The sequence below is a fragment of the Parambassis ranga genome, chromosome 20, assembly GCF_900634625.1.
Source record: "Parambassis ranga chromosome 20, fParRan2.1, whole genome shotgun sequence".
NCBI classification, from domain to species: Eukaryota; Metazoa; Chordata; class Actinopteri; family Ambassidae; genus Parambassis; species Parambassis ranga.
In genome coordinates, this window is record NC_041040.1 from 13691247 (window position 1) to 13709463 (window position 18217).

An 18217-nucleotide genomic window follows, 5' to 3' on the forward strand; every position below is an offset into this window, starting at 1 on the left:
GAGTAAGATGCAGAGGACCTAATAGAAAAGAGCTAAATTCCTTTCTCTCTGTTCTCTCCTGTGTTTTTCGTCTCTCCTCTGTCATGTCTAAATGTTACACTGTCCTTTAACTTTCCTCACTTGATCTCTTCTTCTTTTTTTCTCCTCTGTTCCTCTTGGACAGATCTACCTGCGTTTCCTTGACTATGAGATGGCAAATTCCAACGAATGCAAGCGCAACTTTGTGGCTGTGTATGACGGCGGCAGGTGGGACTTTGACATCAGACAGAACCAAAGGATAATTATACTTTTCTTAATTAAACATGGATGAAAAGGTTTCGTTTCTACTGCAGAAGCCATTGCAAAGTGGCCCTTAAAATGTAACCCTTTGTGTATGGTACTTGTTTTCCCTGGTAATGAAGCATACATCAGGTGCATCCTTCACAGCCAGATATATCCCAGGATTCACTGCCTGCCAGTAACAGCTGGGATTCTTTATAAATTAGATATAACTGCAGATTACAAAAACTGAACTCTCACAAAAGTAAACTTTTGGTGACATGAGCAGCACATTGCTATAAACCGGAGGGCTGCTATTCAACAAATGATGTGATGTTTGAGGGCTACACCTGTGGTCTATGAAGGACAGGTCTCTGTAGACATTGTTCCACAAAGGATGTAGTCCACCACCAATTGGGAGAGAGGAGTATTGATCTTCTTCACTAACTTTATGGAAGCTGCTGCTACCCACACACAAATATGCAGCTTATTTTGGTCTCAAGATAATGAGATATTAAAATGCCTTCATACACTGAGATAAGAATGTAATTGAATCGTTATCTTTAACACACTTTAAAGAGCTCCCAGTAGTTTGCTAACTTGTGATATCCAGAATATTTAGTCGTGATCACACAATAACAGGTGTGGAAAAAACGCTGCCCTGACATTCTGTTCACTGTGGATTATTAAGATGCAGACTGCTGCTTGATAATAACATATGCACACTCATCTCACCCTGTCTCATCGTCCAGCTCGGTGGAAGACCTGAAAAGCAAGTTCTGCTCCACGGTGGCCAACGACATCATGCTGGTGTCCACGCTGGGAGTCATCCGCATGTGGGCAGACGAGGCCAGCCGCAAGAGTCGCTTCCGCATCCTTTTCACAACCTACCAAGAACGTAAGAAAGCATTCACACATCTGATGTTTACTACAGTGTGAGCCTCCCACTAGATTTGTTCATCAAACCACTCCTCCACAAATACCCAACGGAACTGGGTCCAGTCATTAGAGGTAGCCATTAAAGGAAGATGGAGGCACAGTGACCAGATTTATGGCGGTTTGCAGATTGTAGAAGAGGTGCTGTCAGAGGTTTCCATTTAGTTTTATGACCAGTTAAACAGCGGCAAGCTAGAAAACAAAGAACATGATTTCCATTATAGGTAATGCTGCCTGTGGGTGACTGTGAATGTGACAGTATAGCTGGATTTGATTTTTTTTTTTTGTACAAAGGTGAAGAGATAAAGTCAAAACAATATCAGAAGGAGGTACAGTGTGTTTGTATCTACCCACTATCTTAGAGCCAAACATCTGAAAGAGATTATAATTCACACACACACACATACTGTCTTCCTCTGGAGCTTGTACTTTGACAGGGGCTGCAGAGGGCATTCTTTGTACTAGTGATGTGAATGAAGAGGGTCTGAGGCTTGTGAGTATACAGCATGTCAGTGTCATTCAGTGCTTTAATGGCACAGACACCAGGAAAAAATCCATAGTGCTGCATTAGATGTTCAATCCTTCTGACTGCAGATGGGGAAAGAAAACAATAAACGAAGCACAAAATAAATAAAACATAATCTAAATAATAATTAAATGTTATTCAATTTAGTGGGATATCAGGAAAATTAGAACTGTCAAGACTTTATTTAAGGCTAAATAAGCCATAAAGCCCAAAGCACAATCTGTTGATAATCTGTCCATACCTGCAGCCTGGCCTATATTGGTGGTACTGAGCGATAAGGTACTCTAGTGCCTGGATTAATCAGTATAGGCGACAGCAGTAGCAGCACAGTTGTTTGTGTTGTGAAGTCAGTGTCCTTTTGTAAGGCCCTTTTCACCAAGCAGAGCCAGGATGTGCTGTTGCCTGGGCAACACTTCTGCCTAAGTCACTCAGGCGATCCCCAGCCAGACCTCAGCCTTTAGAGCAGCATCCACCGCAGCTCGGCAGCACTGCAGCAGCCCTGTCAACAGTGAATGTACAGATGCACCAGAGCTCTGGAAAAAGCATTCAGTGCGGGTTGCTCTCAACAAAAAAACTTACAGTACAGACCAACTTCTTTTAAGAAACAAGAGAACTTATCATTTGTGCTTGATGTAAAAACTATAATAGATATATGTCATGTGTATGCTAGTACTGAATAAGAGTGGATTTGTTTTTATATATTTTAATTTTGTAGAAATGGTGTAATACTCAAACCTGAATTGATATTCAAAAATAATCTTAAAATATTAGTCAAACTTTTAGTAGATATCCAACCAAATGTTATTTTTTATCATATTTATGTGAAATATACACCCTTATGAAATCAATTTTAAAAGAAGTTTTCAATGTTATTGAAGTATATTTATTAAATCTTTCGATCAAAGTCTCTCTAAATTAAAAAGTCTGTTATTCCGTTGAGAAGAATACATCTGCAACAAGCAACAAGCCAGCAGACATGTAATCTAAGTCTGAGTAGAGATCCATTTGGAATACAAAGCCGCGGTGTTCAGAGTAAGCAGATGATATAAGAGAAAAATGAAAAGTGGTAGTGTAAATTCAGGTACTGCGTGCACCTTGTCCTACTAAAACACTGCAGAGGCGTCTAATTTCCATCTCAAGGTGAAACGAACATGCCGTGTAACTGCTGCAGCTGACTGTATGTGACTGTTACAGGTGCTCACAGCTGGATAGGCTGCTCAGAGGACAGTTTTTACAACAAGTGTTCCCCGGCCAGAGTACATCCTCAGCTTTTTGCATGTTTGTTCACAGCTGCTGGTTCCGGTGTGAACAAGAGAGCTCTTAGAGGACTGTTCACAGCTGTGTACTCTCAGCGAGCTGCTCTGGTTGGGAGAGCAGTGTTTCCTCAATGCAAACATCCACCTATTTTATTTGTGCCACATTAACGCCTGCTTGTACTACTGATGTTTTTAGCCTCACACTCATACACACTCACACATCAGCCCCACTCTGCGGAACTACTGTGCACACAAAATATTACACTACAAAATATGAGATATAAGGAAGTGAAACCTATCTTTTACCAAGAAGCAATTATGTCTTAGGTGATAAATGTGCTTATGTGACATCCCAGCTGTCAGCATTGTTACGCCTCATCTGCAGTACGTCTCTGGGGTTGCAGATGGAAATTTGCTCTGGCTTCACTACACACATCACTTCTTGTTTCTACCAAAGCTTTTTTACTGTATGCACGAGAGCATTCGAGACCACCACAGTATGCTAATGTCTGTTAGCATATTAATCTCTGAGATCAGATTGTATCATCTGTACGCACTTGTTATCTTGGTTTCTTTTGTGATTAAATGAATACAGGGGAGACGGGTGTGTTGTACTGTACAGCAACTTACAGGGGATAAGGATCAGAGCTGGATGGAGGGATGGATGGCTTGTGTTTTTTTCAGTAGTTAGCAGTAATGTAATGTACTTCAGCCAGATGCTATTCACACCAAGGTGACAACAGCCAAAGTATTATTCGCACCTAACAGATATATTTCCAATTTTAACCTAAACCTCACACCTCTGACTGTAAACTGCCCACAAACAACAGTTAACAGTGGAAATTTGCCTTCAGTCTGCATAGCTCTGTATTTGATCCATTCTTCCACTTTGATTTCTTGCATATGTGATTTTTGTCACTCTTTGTCCTGCTTCATCTGACATCCTAAAGTGTTTTGGCTAATGCAGATGGCGTTTTAGAGGAAAAGGTTTATGTGTGGAGGTGTGAACAGCCAAATAGCTGCAGAGTAACTAGCCTCACCCAGGTGCAAATCAGCTCTGTTTCTCCAATTTGCAAACCAAAGCAAAATTATAAAGTGTTTGTGTAACATCGGTCACAAACATGGATCAGGTGAGCATTGCCAGTACCACATAAATAAGAAACTGTTAGATAACCATTGCAAAATATTGTGCATTATCTTCATCTCATATCACAGCCACAGCCTTGTAAATCGAAAACACAAAAAACACAGGCCATTTGATTTTAAAATTCATAATAACCTGGCATTGCTTGTAGCACTTGCCTGCAGAAGCCTCTCTTCTCTTGGAGCCTTGCTCTGCAGAGACACCCAGACTATTTTCATCATTTAGGAGTTAATTTATGCCGCAAGCAGAAGCTGTAAATGTTTCTGTGTGGGCAAAAGGGTACTTTTATTACAGAATGTCTGAAATTAATTTTGCAGGAGATTAGTGTGGATCACGCTCTTTATAACGTCTGGTCTCACCCTGAGTTTAGTGAAGAAGGCTCGATTGAGAACCAAAATGGAAAGGAGTGAGCTCCCTCTGGTGGCTGTCCCCAAACACAGAGAGTCACAGTGTTGGCATACACTGTACTGTATGACAAAGAGAATGAGAGGAAGGGACACAGAGTTGGGGGGAGGAGATGAGAAGGGGAGTATAAGAACGCAAACAGAGAGCCAGTACAACTCAGGAAATGCTGGCACAGGCCCAGACAGGGTGGGCTACAGAGAGAGAGAGAGAGGGAGAGAGAGGGAGAGAGAGAGATAAGTCACTCTAATTTGGTGTGTTATTATTCACTTGGGATGAGGGCTGGGATGAAAACAGCCATACATCACCGTGGTAACACTGTCAAAGAGTTCCCAGCTCTGCCACACCACTGGCAGGCTGCTGTAGTGCCAGTGCCAGTGTTGTGTGTGAGTGTGGAGAAAGAAAGAGATAAAGAGAGACAATGAGAGACATGCGAGAGACGAGGAGAAGGACGTCTCCTCCGCAACCAAACAGCCAGCAACTAAACAGACCCATCCATTATGTCCACATGTCACTGATGGCAAATAAGTTCTGGAACAGCTAGGAAGTGATCTTCGATACTTTTACCCTCCACAAACTTTTCCACAAAGCCAAAGACAATATCTTAAAACATCTTTGTGAGGGTGGAATTTATGTGTATGTGTTTTACGTCTGCAATAATAATATGAACACAACACAATTTTCTTTCCAAGGGTGTAAGAAAACGATGAGTAAAAACAATAAAGATTGTGTTGTGATTTGTCAGGTCTGAATAATGTAGTAATATAATGCAGGCTCTGTGAAAGAGGGCCTGCTTAGATCTTTGAGTACATTTTGCTGATAATTGTTTTTAGTTTTTTTAGTTTTGCTTTTCTATCTGCTCTTTGAGCATCGCCGTCCAAGTAAATATATAATCCTACATGTGGATTTTAAACGCGCAGTACACTATGATGAAGCAGTATTTCTTGGAAATCCAATCGTAAAAGTGTTTATCAGATGTATTACTTTGATGAATTCTTGAAAATATCTTTATTGCATCTCTATAACTGATGTAAAAACTGGACTGTGGTTTCATCTTAATTTCCGGCCTCTACTAAAGCTGGTAGCTTCAGCTCGACATGTCACTATTCCTCACTGTGATTGACAAAGAAGTGACCATTCCTCTGTCTTATGCATTAGTATGATTGGTTGTTGAGAGCAAAGGCACCTTGACTTTAAAATATGTAGGTCCACTGATACATATATGATACCTGTAACATTACAACATTGATTTTACCACCATGTCCTGCTGACTGATGGCTCCACCGCCTCACACTGTCATCATTGGAAGGTAGACATGCCGTGCTGGGAGGGCAGGTGTTATGGTGGATCACATCATGTTTATGTTTGTGGTCTGGTTGTGATTTTGTTGACAAGAGTTGTGCATACATGAATAATATCTGGCATAGATAGAACATATTTGTTTTGGGTCTGTGTGCAGATAATGGTGAAATGTCATAGCTGATACTCAACGCACACATTCGTGCACATGCACAGGCACTCGCACATGAAATTCATTTATATCCAGAAGTCGTCTCTGCAAATATTTGAAGAAGACGGTGAGGATGAAAATTCATGAACAGATGGGTGCAGGAGAAACAGGTCTGGTTTGAGTAATGCCCATCCAAATTTATTTCCTCAAAGTCTGGCGCGCTGCAGCTTCTCATCTTCAAATACTGATTTGTGTGGTAGCATATCCAAGTGCCCCTCTGATTGACTGTTGTTCAGGATGGAAAACTCACTAAAAAGTGTCTGTGAGTAAATAAAGCTGAATGTGCCGGCTTCCAGCAGATTCCTGTAATCTTGTCACTTTCAGTGTGATAACTGCGTGCTCTCTCCCCTTCCAGCTCCATGTGATGCAGATGCCTTCTTCTGTCACAGTAACATGTGCATAAACAACACCCTGGTGTGTAATGGCATGCAGAACTGTGTCTACCCCTGGGATGAGAACCAATGTAAAGGTGAGGATAATTGTAAAATTACTAACTCAGTGTTCAGTTCTTGGGGACAACCAGTAGGCCTGTCCCATATACAAATAAACCACCAACATTTTTATATTTATTAATCATGTACACCAAAAAATGAAAGATAAGATTGGCTTAAAAGTGTGTTAAAATACTGCAATAATCCTTAAAAAGTAGACATTCACATGTGTTTAAATGCGAGCTGCAGCAGCACAGTGACGCCATGTTTGAATGTTTCAGCACCACGGACAGAGACACAGGCAGCTCCTATGGAACACAGTGTCAGTAGTTTATAGTGTGCAGTCAGTGGGCATCCAGCGCTCATATGAATCATTGGCCCATCTGGCATCGCTGACAGAGGAAGCTTTGTGCAACTTATTGCATCTATAAAATGTGACTCAATGCAACTCGGTAAACGACACGACATTTCTCATAATCCAGGCATGTTTGAATGCACTTAATAAATACAGCATGATGAGTAAATAAAGAGTGTTAATAAAACATCATGGATACACAAATGACAGCAGTGTGATTCTAAACTCTGTCTGCTATGAAGGTGTCTTAAATTTACCCTGTTTATATGCCTTAAGGCAAAGAAAGTTCTTTGCATTCTTTGATTTTGGGCTGCCTTCAATATCATCATTTCCTCTGTAGTTCATTTCACTCAAAGGCACGGATCCATACATTGATCCCAAGTGTCTTCTTCTGGGAGCTCTATAATTTACACCCCTGAATCTTCCCTTTACAACACTTCTGTGTATGATGCCATTTAAATAATTAGTGGAGATCTGTGAGCACTGGGAATTGGTTCTCTTTTCTTTTTGTTACTTTGTCTGTTAATTAGTCTTCTGCTCGTTGAACTCTTATGAGCCATCAATGTATTCTAAATACATAAGATGAGCTCTATACTGTAGCTCTCCAGAGCCCTTTTTGTGGTGAAACCTCCCACGTCAGTAAATGCATTGTTTTTAATGATCATAACAGTTGTGCCTAGCTTGCAGTTAAGGTATGTATTTATTTGTATTGACTTTCTTCTCTCGGATAGAAAAGCTGTACAGAGAAGATGCTCATGTATGTGTAAGCCTTGAGAAATCACATCAATTAGGTAAATGCTGGATGACCTGTTCCTCACTCAGACTGAGGCACCTTTCTACCCGCTAGTTTGAGTTTTGTGCAGAACTCAGCAAGAAGAGGCCAGCCTGTTACCCCGTCTTCCTCCTGCTTTCCGCTCTAGTAATGCATAAACCCCACATTTGTCCTCATTAGTGGAAAAATGTCAAGTTTTATCCTTTTCTTCTTTACATGTCTGAATGTAACCATTTACTGTCACTGAAGCTCAGTGCACTGTGCTGCAAGTTCATGCAGCATTTAAATGTCACAGATCTCCCAATAAATTGGGTTTCTACACACTGTTTGTCAGGGTGTCTGATAAATAGAGTATAGCCGTGACCCAGCACGACCTTTTTGTCCATCTGTTTGATACCTTATGGGAGTCCTGGCCTTTATCTTGTACATGATAAGGCTCATTTGTTAGGAGATACATTCACATGTGGGTTCTCCTTCTGTAGGCTGTTGCTAGGGGAATCTATGGCTACTTGCAGTGCAGCTTATGTCAGATCTCCTGGATGCATAATCCTAGTTTTATAAATAATTGGACTAAAGTGGGCTTCTTATTTCTAGCCAGTACTTTGACTCTATGATGGCAGGATAGCTTAATTAGCTGGTACCTGCTTGCTGATTAAAGTAACATTAAATATATTCATAAGTTTGCTAGTGTACAAAATATCTGATATTTGACTGTTTCAAACTAACTAGTCTTAAAGAAGGAACATTAAGGCAAAGCTGTTTGCCAGCCTAGGTTCTTCTGCATGTGTTCAGATGGTTGCAATTCGCTTCCTCACCACTAGATGCCACTAAATTCTACCCAGTGGTTCTTTAACCCCAAAAGTAACCCCAGAAATGAAGCACCTTTTCCTAAAATCCATTGAAAAATCCAGAGGTTGATTAGCCCGATATGCTTGAGGAGTGGACTATCACAATGAGAAGCTAATGATTAGTTAACAGTGAATATAGTTTGTAATCATAGTCCTTTCAGGGCCAGATTTTGACACGATGCTCTCTGTTCTGCTGTCTGTTTCTGCCACTGTTCAGAGAAGAGGAAAGCTAACATCCTGGACAACCTGAACAACACCAATGGGACCATTATCGGCGTCACCTGTTGCATCGTCCTCATTCTCCTCATCGTCTCTGTCATTGTCCAGATCAAACAGCCACGCAAAAAGTACATTTTGCGGCGTGAGGACTTTGACCCCACCATGTTCCAGGAGGTCTTTGAGCCGCCTCACTATGAGCTGTGTACTTTGCGGAGTGCCACAACACCCACAGCGGCCTCAGCAGATTTAGTTGACCTGGCGGAAGACTTTGAGAACTACCATGCCCTTCGCCGTGCCTCTTCCCGCTGCGTCCACGATCACCACTGTGGCTCCTCCTCCAACCCAGGCTCTGCGCACATATCCCAGCTGTCACTCAGCGGTCGAGGTAGCCGTGGAAACTTGAGCGCCCGTGAAGCAGCAGCTGCCACTCTGCTCACAGACCTTCCACAGCCGCCCATGTCAGTGCGGCCCCTGCTGCCAACCACAGGAAACCGCAGGAGCATCTTGGTCATGAAGCACAGCTACTCACAAGAGGCAGCGGACAATGGATGTGACCTGGACGATGACCTGGAAGAAGTTCCCACCACCAGCCACCGGCTTTCACGCCACGAAAAGGCAGTACAGCGGTCAGTATCCATAGATTTCTGATGAGGGAAGAACAGCAACCATAGAGTTAACTATGGGGATGTTTGAAATGTATGTGTGATATTTACATTTATTTTTGTTTCTCTTATTTTAGCTTTGTTCTCCCTCTTCTTATTATTTCTGTTCAGATTTATGATAACCTTCATTTTTGCATTAATCCCCTTTTTTTATCATTGAAAATATCACAAAGGGCTAAATTACGATACACAAACATGTCCCTTTTTTGCATGCTCATCCTTCAACATATTGACCCTCGCTTGAAGCTCACTTTACTATAAACTCTGCTGTGTTTTGAGGTTTGTCAGAGATCTTTAAGTGAATACAGACCTCATTTTAGCAGATGTTATTTCCTTTTTAGTCCTATTTTGACTGTTGACACAAGGGCTTGAATCGGTGCCTCACAAAGAAGACAGTAATGCAAATTATTTAAGGAAAAAACATGCATTTGTATTCTGTGAAAGATATATGACTTATATTCAGTATCTCAACATTTTGGCATGAACACGATTTTCTATGAGGAAAAAAAGGTTTTACTGTGTACTTGCACCTTGACTGCTTGAAAAGCAAACTGTGTATGTTTACACAAACACAATGTGAAGGTATCAGAGTGCATCTATTTTGGAGGAAAATACTTTTTTTCCTGCATGCACTTTCTATGTGCTCTTCCCAGAGTCTTCCTGATTGTGTTCAATTTTCTACGAGTCTGCATGCAAGACTCTCAAAGCACTAATGAAGTTTATTGCTGTTATGTAGCACATTATGCATTCTGACCTCTCTATGCAAAAAGAGTTTGATATTAAATGAAAGAGCCGTGACATTTCAGGTTCTGCCTCATTGGCTCTTTGAGCAAACATGAATCAGAGTACAACACAACTAGGGTCTAAGAGACAATCTCAAGGTAAGCACCCTTATCCAACAATCAATATCTCTATATGTTGTTGTGCAGTCATTATTTGCCCAGTCAGTATCTACTTTTCTGTAAGTTCTGTTTTCCTTTTCTGTGATTTTTGTGCAGATTTTTATTTTGTTTTATTTATTTTTTGGTTATTGTTTTTTTTTTTCGTTCATTTTCATCAAGATGGTTTCTGTGCTTGCAGCCATCTTGCCCTTTTCAGTGAGTTTGTTTGAAGTCTTTGTGATGCTCAAGTTTTTACTGTATGTCCTCTTCCCCTGAAGGCATACATAATATCTCAGTGGATCTTCATTAGCATGGATTCTTTCCATCATATCCTTTCAGTTAATGTGTCTAACCTCTTCACATTTCTCCTAGTAGGCCTGCAGCACGTCATTTAGATCACTGATGTACACGAAGTCACATTAAAGCACAAAAAAGAAACACAGTCCCTGATGTTTTCATAGAATTACATCATTTTTGCACACACATAAAAGCACACTGAGACTATTTATATATTCTATTAATATTTACACACTCACACAGAAGTCCTCTGTAGATTTGCATGATTTATGTCAGTTGTAGTATTTGATTTTTATGTTTGGTTATTTATGAAGCATAGTGTTTATGCCTGTGTGTAACATTTCATGTGTATATGCTCCACGACTGTGCTGTCAAGAAGACGCACATTTTACAACACATTATAACAAAATGTATATCGAAACATCGAATGTAATTCAATTTAAAGTGTAATTTAGTAAAAACACAACACAGTGATAAAGGTTACGCTGCTTCCTGCTGGCACATAATGGAGTTTTCACATGAAGTGCTACGCATTGTTTTTGTCTTTTAGTGTGAAAAAAAAATGTGCTGTCCTGATGTGTATGTGTGTGTGTGTCTGCTCATGTTCTGCATTATGTTGCATTGTCTCCATCATGTAGACTTCTTGAGAATAGTGCAATCCTGGATCAGTACGAACGGGCGTCACTGACATATGAAAAAGCGGAGCGGAGATTTACACCAGCATGATGTTGCTGATGATGATGATGGTGATGATGAAGGGACACTTTGACGAAAGGATACAGAGTGTATTCAGAAGGACTAGATGAAGTCACTCCAGCTGTTAATGCTGTGAGAGTCAGACAGCTCTGTGCTGTGATGTTCTGTGGACCTTTACAACACTTAACTCATTTAACTTTAGAGTTTAGTCCGAAATGTGTTTCTCATGATCATAGATTTCTCCAAAACCAATGTGATCAAACATCTTTTTTTTACGCATGTATTTTTCAAATTGGTAGCATATTATGATTTTAATAGATGCTTGCCATTTGTCAAGTTTAGACAGATTTATTTTAGTGACAATTGGAACTGAACTAATTACTAATCCCTTTTTATTCCTGCTGGATTAATCAGATTAATTTGGATAACAAATCAAATCCAAGTTGGCTTGTGCATGCTTCTTCTATATCCGTTAGAGCATTAACATACTAACATTAAAAAAATATAAAAACATACACATCTACTAATCATATAGGCATAGGATGTGGTTTTAAAAAGCATCTTTAAAATGAATAAACTGCATTGCATGTAGCTGCGTAGCATAACCATTAAAGAGATTTTAAATTAACATTTTTATTATCATTTTTTCCGTCTGTTTGACTTCTCTTTTATTTTAGGAGCTTCATATATTTATATTGAAACAGACTTTTATACAGAAGCAAACTGAAAGGACGACTGTTTTTACCGTTACTCTACTTATCTTTCAGGGCTGATTTTACTAATGCTTTATACGATAAAAATCACTTATTTCTTTCTACACCGTCTCATGATCAAACAGTTTTAGATGTTGCTCTGTTTGTTGGAACTTCAGAGGAAAACCAGAAGAATGTATTTCATCGAGCAGGGCAATAAGACGGTCTAAATAATTCCAGGCAGTCCAGGTATCCAAAAGAAAACTTAACTGACTTTTTTGTGTTTGTCCTGATGGGATTTATCTGGCAAGGAAGGAGCATCAACACTTACAATTTTAACTTCTGTGCACAGCAGTGCACATGTTGTTACACCGTCATTGTCTGATTATTTTCTTCTTATTGTGGCAGTTTTAATGGTGTTCACCATATGTGTGTGTATTCTTTTTTTCTGTGTTTTGTGTCATGTATTTGCATCCATGCTTTTCACTCTATTTCCACACACACACACACACACACACATATTCCTGCAAATACTGAATAAAATATTGTTCTTTTCTGTAAACACTTGCTTTAAGTGTTGTCTCTCTTCTTTCTAACTCTTCATATACTCATCCTTTTTCCCCTCTGTCTTTCTCTTCCTCACTCTCTCTCTCTCTCTCACTCTCTCTCTCTCAAACACACACACATACAAAGTCACAAACTCATCTGCCAGTTTATAGATGGAGGCGGACACACCGCTAATTAAGTAAGTCTGAATCAATTGGATCACAAGCGGCCCAGGGAGCAGATGAGAAAAGCCCAAAGCAGACTTTAAGTAATAGTGTTTTCATTTCTCTGCAGATACATCAGACAGATGCATCACTCCTCTGCATCTTGCCGAGTCTGACAGCATTCGGAGCTAAGGTTTCTCTCCCATGTGCATCTTGAGTGAACTGTTGCCCTGAGCAACTTTACCAATGTAGAGTGTTGTGATGAGAAAATTCTTTTAACACAGGTTTGTGATGTATGCATCGAGTTTTCTTCCTTCTTTGCTTCGGACTATAGACCTGTCCTCCACACGTGGCTAGGATTGATGAGCCATGGAGTGATTTCAGACTCATTTTTTTTAGTTTTGTTTCGTTTTAAAACTACAGTACCTTTAATGTAAAGTTGTTCATGAAGAAAAAAAAAATATGAATCAGGTTTTTTAAATTGTTTTCATGTTACTGTCAAACTACGAAACAGCTGCTGATCTCACATATCTTCTATTTTGATGTCTCTACAGTAGAGTATCAGGTTGTTTTTATATCTAAACAGCTACCGAAAGCCCAGAAGACGACAGAACAGGATGTATGAAATAAAGTGATATTAAACATCATAAATTTAACTGGACCTTCAACTAACATTGATTTATTTACACTTTTAATGATACTTTTATTTGTTTTTTTCTGTCTTTTTCCTTGTCAGAACTCAATACATTGTGGAGTTTCTTTAACTCATTGGCATATTAGTTTGATAACACATTAAGAAAATGCTGGACCGATGTTTTCAATAAACTAATGTTTACTGACTTCATTGTGGTGACTCTTTTTATCAGAATAAAGCTTCACGTCCCTCCAACAGTCGATAAAACAAATGTTCCCTGAAGGTGACGTCAATGTCAAGCGCGAGTGACGACATCATCATGCGCCTCAGTAATATGTGACACAGAGCTGCTGTTGACTTCTTGTAGGTTACTACATTAAATTGTCTATAAATGTCTTATAAGAAGTCACGTTTGTTTCTCTATAACCTGCGGTAGCCCAGCCGCGATACTTTTTACACCTTTAGTTAGCGGCCTACCGCGCTAGAGGACACACCAGCTCGACTTGCTAGCTAACAGTCATCATGGCTTACGCACAGATTTTGAAAGCTCTGCAGCGAAGTCTACAACATGCACCGACACAGCTCTCCGTGCACAGAGGCAGGCTCACACAGCTCAGCGTGCTCATGCACACCAGCAGGAACCTGTCAACAGTATCAGGACCTCACAGAGGAGCAGGGGCTCCTTCACCCGCGATCAGCTGCTTCTTTCAAGCGCAGAGACAGAGGCTTATCTCTGTGGACTCTACAGCCAGGAATAAAAGCAGCCCAGAGGACAGAGACAGGTCCGTGTCCAGGTATCAGAGCGGGACCCCAAAGCCTTCAACGGCACAGAAAGGTATGCAAGGCTGGAGAATGGTTCCATTTATTTTTAATGTCATAAAACACAAACAATTCAATCATAAATAAATCATATACTACAATCAGTAGTAATACTTTTTCCTCAGCACCAGCAGTTTGCATCACTGATCACTGCAGTATGTTATGATCTTATAAAGTGTAATCTATTTATCATTATTTATACCTTTTATAAAGTGTTAGCAGGGATTTGAAGTCGTCCTTATATATGACAGATGACAGTCTGTTCACTGCCTGTTTAAATTCTTGACACTATACCCACCACTGTTTACATTACTTAACCTGTAATAACACACCATGTGTTCCAGTGAAAGACGCAGGCAGAGACTTCACCTACCTGATAGTTGTTCTCATTGGGCTTGGAGTGACGGGTGAGTGCTACAACTTCAGCTACGTCAAAAGTTACAAACACACCAGTTTTATCACAAATATGAGCACTGAGATGTGTGTGTGTTTTAGGTGGCCTGCTGTATGTGGTATTCCAGGAGCTGTTCTCTTCTTCAAGCCCAAATAAGGTTTACGGGAAAGCCTTTGACAAAGTCAGGTCACACCCTGAGGTGATGAGGAGATGACAGAAAGCCCTAAAAAAACACCATGATAAGCTCAGGACAGCCTCTGACTGTACATTATATTGCAGGTGATCGGTGCATTTGGAGAGCCAATCAAGTGTTATGGTGAGACCACCCGACGAGGAAGGAGGCAGCAAGTCAGGTGGGGGGTTTGTTACTTCAGAGAAAAGATGAGAGCTTTAGTGTGCATGCAGTAAAATCTGTATTACTGTTTAAGTGTTTGTGTTTTCTCTGCAGTCACCTGGAATACTCGAAGGACGGACTCAAGCATATGAGACTGAAGTTTTACATGGAGGGCTCGGAGCCAGGCCTGAAAGGAACCGTTCACTCAGAGTCAAAAGAGGTTGGTCCTTTTACTTTACAATAGGCCAAGGAAGCCAATAACTACATGTGTTTTATGTATGACTGCAGATTAGATGAATCACTCTGTTTCCTTGTTGTCATTTCACAGAATCCTGAAACTGGAAAATATGAGTTTCGTTATATATTTGTGGACATAGATACCTATCCCAAGCGGACCATCATTGTGGAAGACAACAGATAAAAAGATAACAGCTGATCAGTGGGGTTGCTTTACTGATTTTATTAGCATTATGAAAATGTCTCCAAAGAGCAGGTTTGTTTGCTGGTGTAACTTTTGTACAATAATGTACTGCACTGGTCAGCATTCAGTGAAGAGCCGGTCCTTTGGACAGATCATCCTCTGACTGTGAAATTGATTTATGAATCAATGCAGGAGTTAGAAATATTTGATTGTTCTCTAAGAGACTACAGGTTGACCTGAATTTGAAATAACTTGATGTTTTTAATTTGAAATAAAACGTTTTTTTCTGTAAAATGCATAAAAATGCAACAAAACTTTATCAGTTTTATTCTTTTTTCATCTGTACTTATTTAAAAAGAACATTTTCCCTCTGAGAAGTAATTGTAGATGGTACAAAAAGATTTTTACTTGAGCAGCTTGCAGTATCAAACAGAGACCACTAGATGGAGCCAAAGAAATGATATAGGAATTACCTGATATGGCCTTTTGATTTCTAGTGTGTATTTTAAGTGTATTTAATAGATTTTGGCACTCAAAAATGAACGGCTTTACTTTAAAACCAAGAAAACCGGCTAACATAAAGAATACATTTCTAATAATGCTGATTGATACATGTATATATGCTGATATCTTTCATTTGTGATATTATTGGTCATATAGGTGTTACTGTTCTGTCCCATTTACCCCTTTGTCTATGCTCGTGATACTTTCCCTGACCCTCGGAAATATGAGTAAATCTGTGTAGGCCTCAGTGCAATGCTGTGGCAATAATGATAGAAAACTACTTTTGAAACATTTTATGGTTTCGAATAACTAATTAATAACGATTTTATTATCTTAAACAGGACACTGTTTGTAGTGTTGTTTCTATTTAGATGTTTTCTTTAATGATTATAAATTAAATAAACCTGTCGAAGATAGCCGTGTTTCTATTTTACACAGGCTAACACAAAGTAGGTCTGTACCATGAATTATCGATTACTTCAATGGCACAACTGGTGGTTTAAAGGGAATTTTACTTCTGTGGAAAGGTGGAGGAACTTACAGGAAACTTGAAGGCAGCAGCCGTCGTAGGAACACCGCCCACAGTGAAAGCGAAGGCAGAGCATCGAACACAAGGATGTGCTAATCAAGCCAGCGCCGGCTAAAACTCTGCAGGACTAGTGAAGTTGTTTCTTCAGTGTCTACTACCTTGTCGGATAACTAGCTAATGACCGTGTATATAACACCAGGAAGGTGTGTGTATCAGGCAGCTCAGTTTTAGTCGTTGTTTTATTCACGGCGTGGGTAAATAGAGTAGCGCCTGTTGTCGTTCTGGCCTGCTACGCGGTAGCCTAGCTTAAACTAGCTGAAGCCTCATCTGGCTCCTGGAGGTCTGCTCGCATCACGTTCCCGAAACGAGGGAAATGGCACTCCTTTCCAGTTAACTGGCAGGCCGAGCTGTGGATGTACAGTAAGTTTACAGTCTTGGATGCTTGAGCTAAGTTTGGATAGCTAATTTAACGGAGTAGCTGCTATGCTAAACTTACCATCTGTTTTAAATTACACAAAGTGTAGCCCCAGTCAGTTGAAAGGCTGATGTAAAGTACTCGTTTTTGTAATGTTATAATCGAGTAAATAAAGGAGTGTACCGGCAGTTGCTACTTAGCTAATAACAGTTTTTAATAATCAAATTATTACAATACTCAGTGAACGTCTTTGAATGTTTGTTTTTGTCCAGGAACAGCTATGAGACTCATCTGAGTGATTGACACCACACAAAAATGGAGTTGTACTGGTATATGTGAGTACAACTACTTTTACATCTTTGTGTTTTCTCTTTTACTTTAAAGTGAAGTTAAAGTCTGACTTGTCCCTCTGTCTGTCTTGTTTACAGAGTTGTAATCATATTCATCATTATAAAGATTTTCTTCTATGTCTGCTGGTACCGGTCCAGACAGAGGCAGCTGGCAGCATACCTGAGCAACCCTCGCAATGCTCAGATAGTCATTGTCGGTGGAAGGGCCTACCTTCATCAGATGTGTGAAAGACAGAGCGTAAGTGCACATCCCCGCGTACACTCTCACGTCCTACATTTGAAATGAATAATTCAGCTGTCAACTGCTGAAGTGGTTTCAGTGGCCTGAGTCCACACAGGTTAAATGAAGGCAGTCTCTTTATGGCCATGAGTGCCAAGGATGGCACAGTGAGTAAGAAGAGTGAGGGAGAGACAGGCAAATTAGGTCACGGTTGTGTTACATTTTTGCAGAGGAGTTGTTGTTTGTTCTTTCGAGAAGGCACGCGGTTTCCAGTCAGTCACTTTTACTCTGGCTACATTTCACTTTTAGCAACATGATGGGGGAGTTTGTGGTTGAAGTGTCATAGGTACAGCACCTCTATGGTTTGTATATACTTGTGTCTTACTTTTTTTTTCTTTTAAGTCTGTCTGACTGAGATCTGGTAGTGCAGGTCAGGGCTCTGGCAGGTGTGTTGTAAAATTTAAACCATGCGTGTGGGTACTTTGACTGTGCGAATATTATCAGTGAGAAAGGAGCAGCAGTCGGCCCTGTTTTCATTTTTTAGATTTACATCTTGTGTTATTTAAAACATCATAAATGGTAGAAAAAGGACAGCCTCTGCTAATTTATTTGCTTAAGACCGTAATTTGTTTATGTTGAGTCATTTTTTTCTTCTGCTCCAGCTTCTTAAGATATTTCTCATTTCTTTTCTTGATATTTTTAGCATTGTTTGGAATACTTGTGCAACAGGAAATGCCTCATTTGTTGAAAAAAATGATTCTGTTGAAACTGAGCTGTGGCCTTAGGTTTTCCCCGACCGCTTATGATATCCTGTGTGCCATCTGCCCGACTTAAGAGAACATGCGCTCCAGAAAATGCCTCATTACATGTCTTGTTATTGGCTCAGGATCCCTCCTGCCTGAACTGTTTTACCCCTCACTTCTCCTCCTGTCTCTAATCTGTTCTTGTTTTAGTTTTTCTCTTTGTTCCCTTTCCCTCTCCTACACCTTTCTCTTTTCTTCT

The 18217-nt window shown here is 40.1% G+C and overlaps 2 protein-coding genes across 3 annotated transcripts in view; both read left to right on the plus strand.

Annotated features, from left to right (window-relative positions):
- Positions 1–11223, plus strand: part of neto1l (neuropilin (NRP) and tolloid (TLL)-like 1, like) — a 69168-nt gene extending 57945 nt beyond the window's left edge. Inside the window, exons 7-11 of one of the 2 annotated variants that reach the window (XM_028433141.1) lie at positions 164–246; positions 1011–1156; positions 6388–6501; positions 8656–9283; positions 11136–11223. In XM_028433141.1, the coding sequence (XP_028288942.1) occupies positions 164–246; positions 1011–1156; positions 6388–6501; positions 8656–9283; positions 11136–11223 (1059 nt within the window). Of the gene's footprint in view, positions 1–163; positions 247–1010; positions 1157–6387; positions 6502–8655; positions 9284–10125; positions 10187–11135 lie in introns of those variants that run through there. The other variant, XM_028433142.1, reaches the window with a different exon arrangement.
- A 2317-nt stretch (positions 11224–13540) lies between these two features.
- Positions 13541–15516, plus strand: timm21 (translocase of inner mitochondrial membrane 21). The gene is made up of 6 exons (XM_028433210.1): positions 13541–14064; positions 14393–14455; positions 14544–14641; positions 14722–14795; positions 14891–14996; positions 15105–15516. The coding sequence occupies exons 1-6, from the start codon at positions 13752–13754 to the stop codon at positions 15195–15197; spliced, it is 747 nt and encodes a 248-aa protein (XP_028289011.1). The 5' UTR covers positions 13541–13751; the 3' UTR covers positions 15198–15516.
- The last annotated feature ends 2701 nt before the right edge of the window (positions 15517–18217 follow it).

What these genes read in the sequence shown, in the direction of transcription:
- timm21 (XM_028433210.1), top strand. Translation starts at nt 13,752, where the DNA reads ATGGCTTACGCACAGATTTTGAAAGCTCTGCAGCGAAGTCTACAACAT. An exon ending in GCCTTCAACGGCACAGAAAG is followed by an intron (nt 14,065 to 14,392) that starts GTATGCAAGGCT and finishes CATGTGTTCCAG; the next exon opens with TGAAAGACGCAGGCAGAGAC. An exon ending in CATTGGGCTTGGAGTGACGG is followed by an intron (nt 14,456 to 14,543) that starts GTGAGTGCTACA and finishes TGTGTGTTTTAG; the next exon opens with GTGGCCTGCTGTATGTGGTA.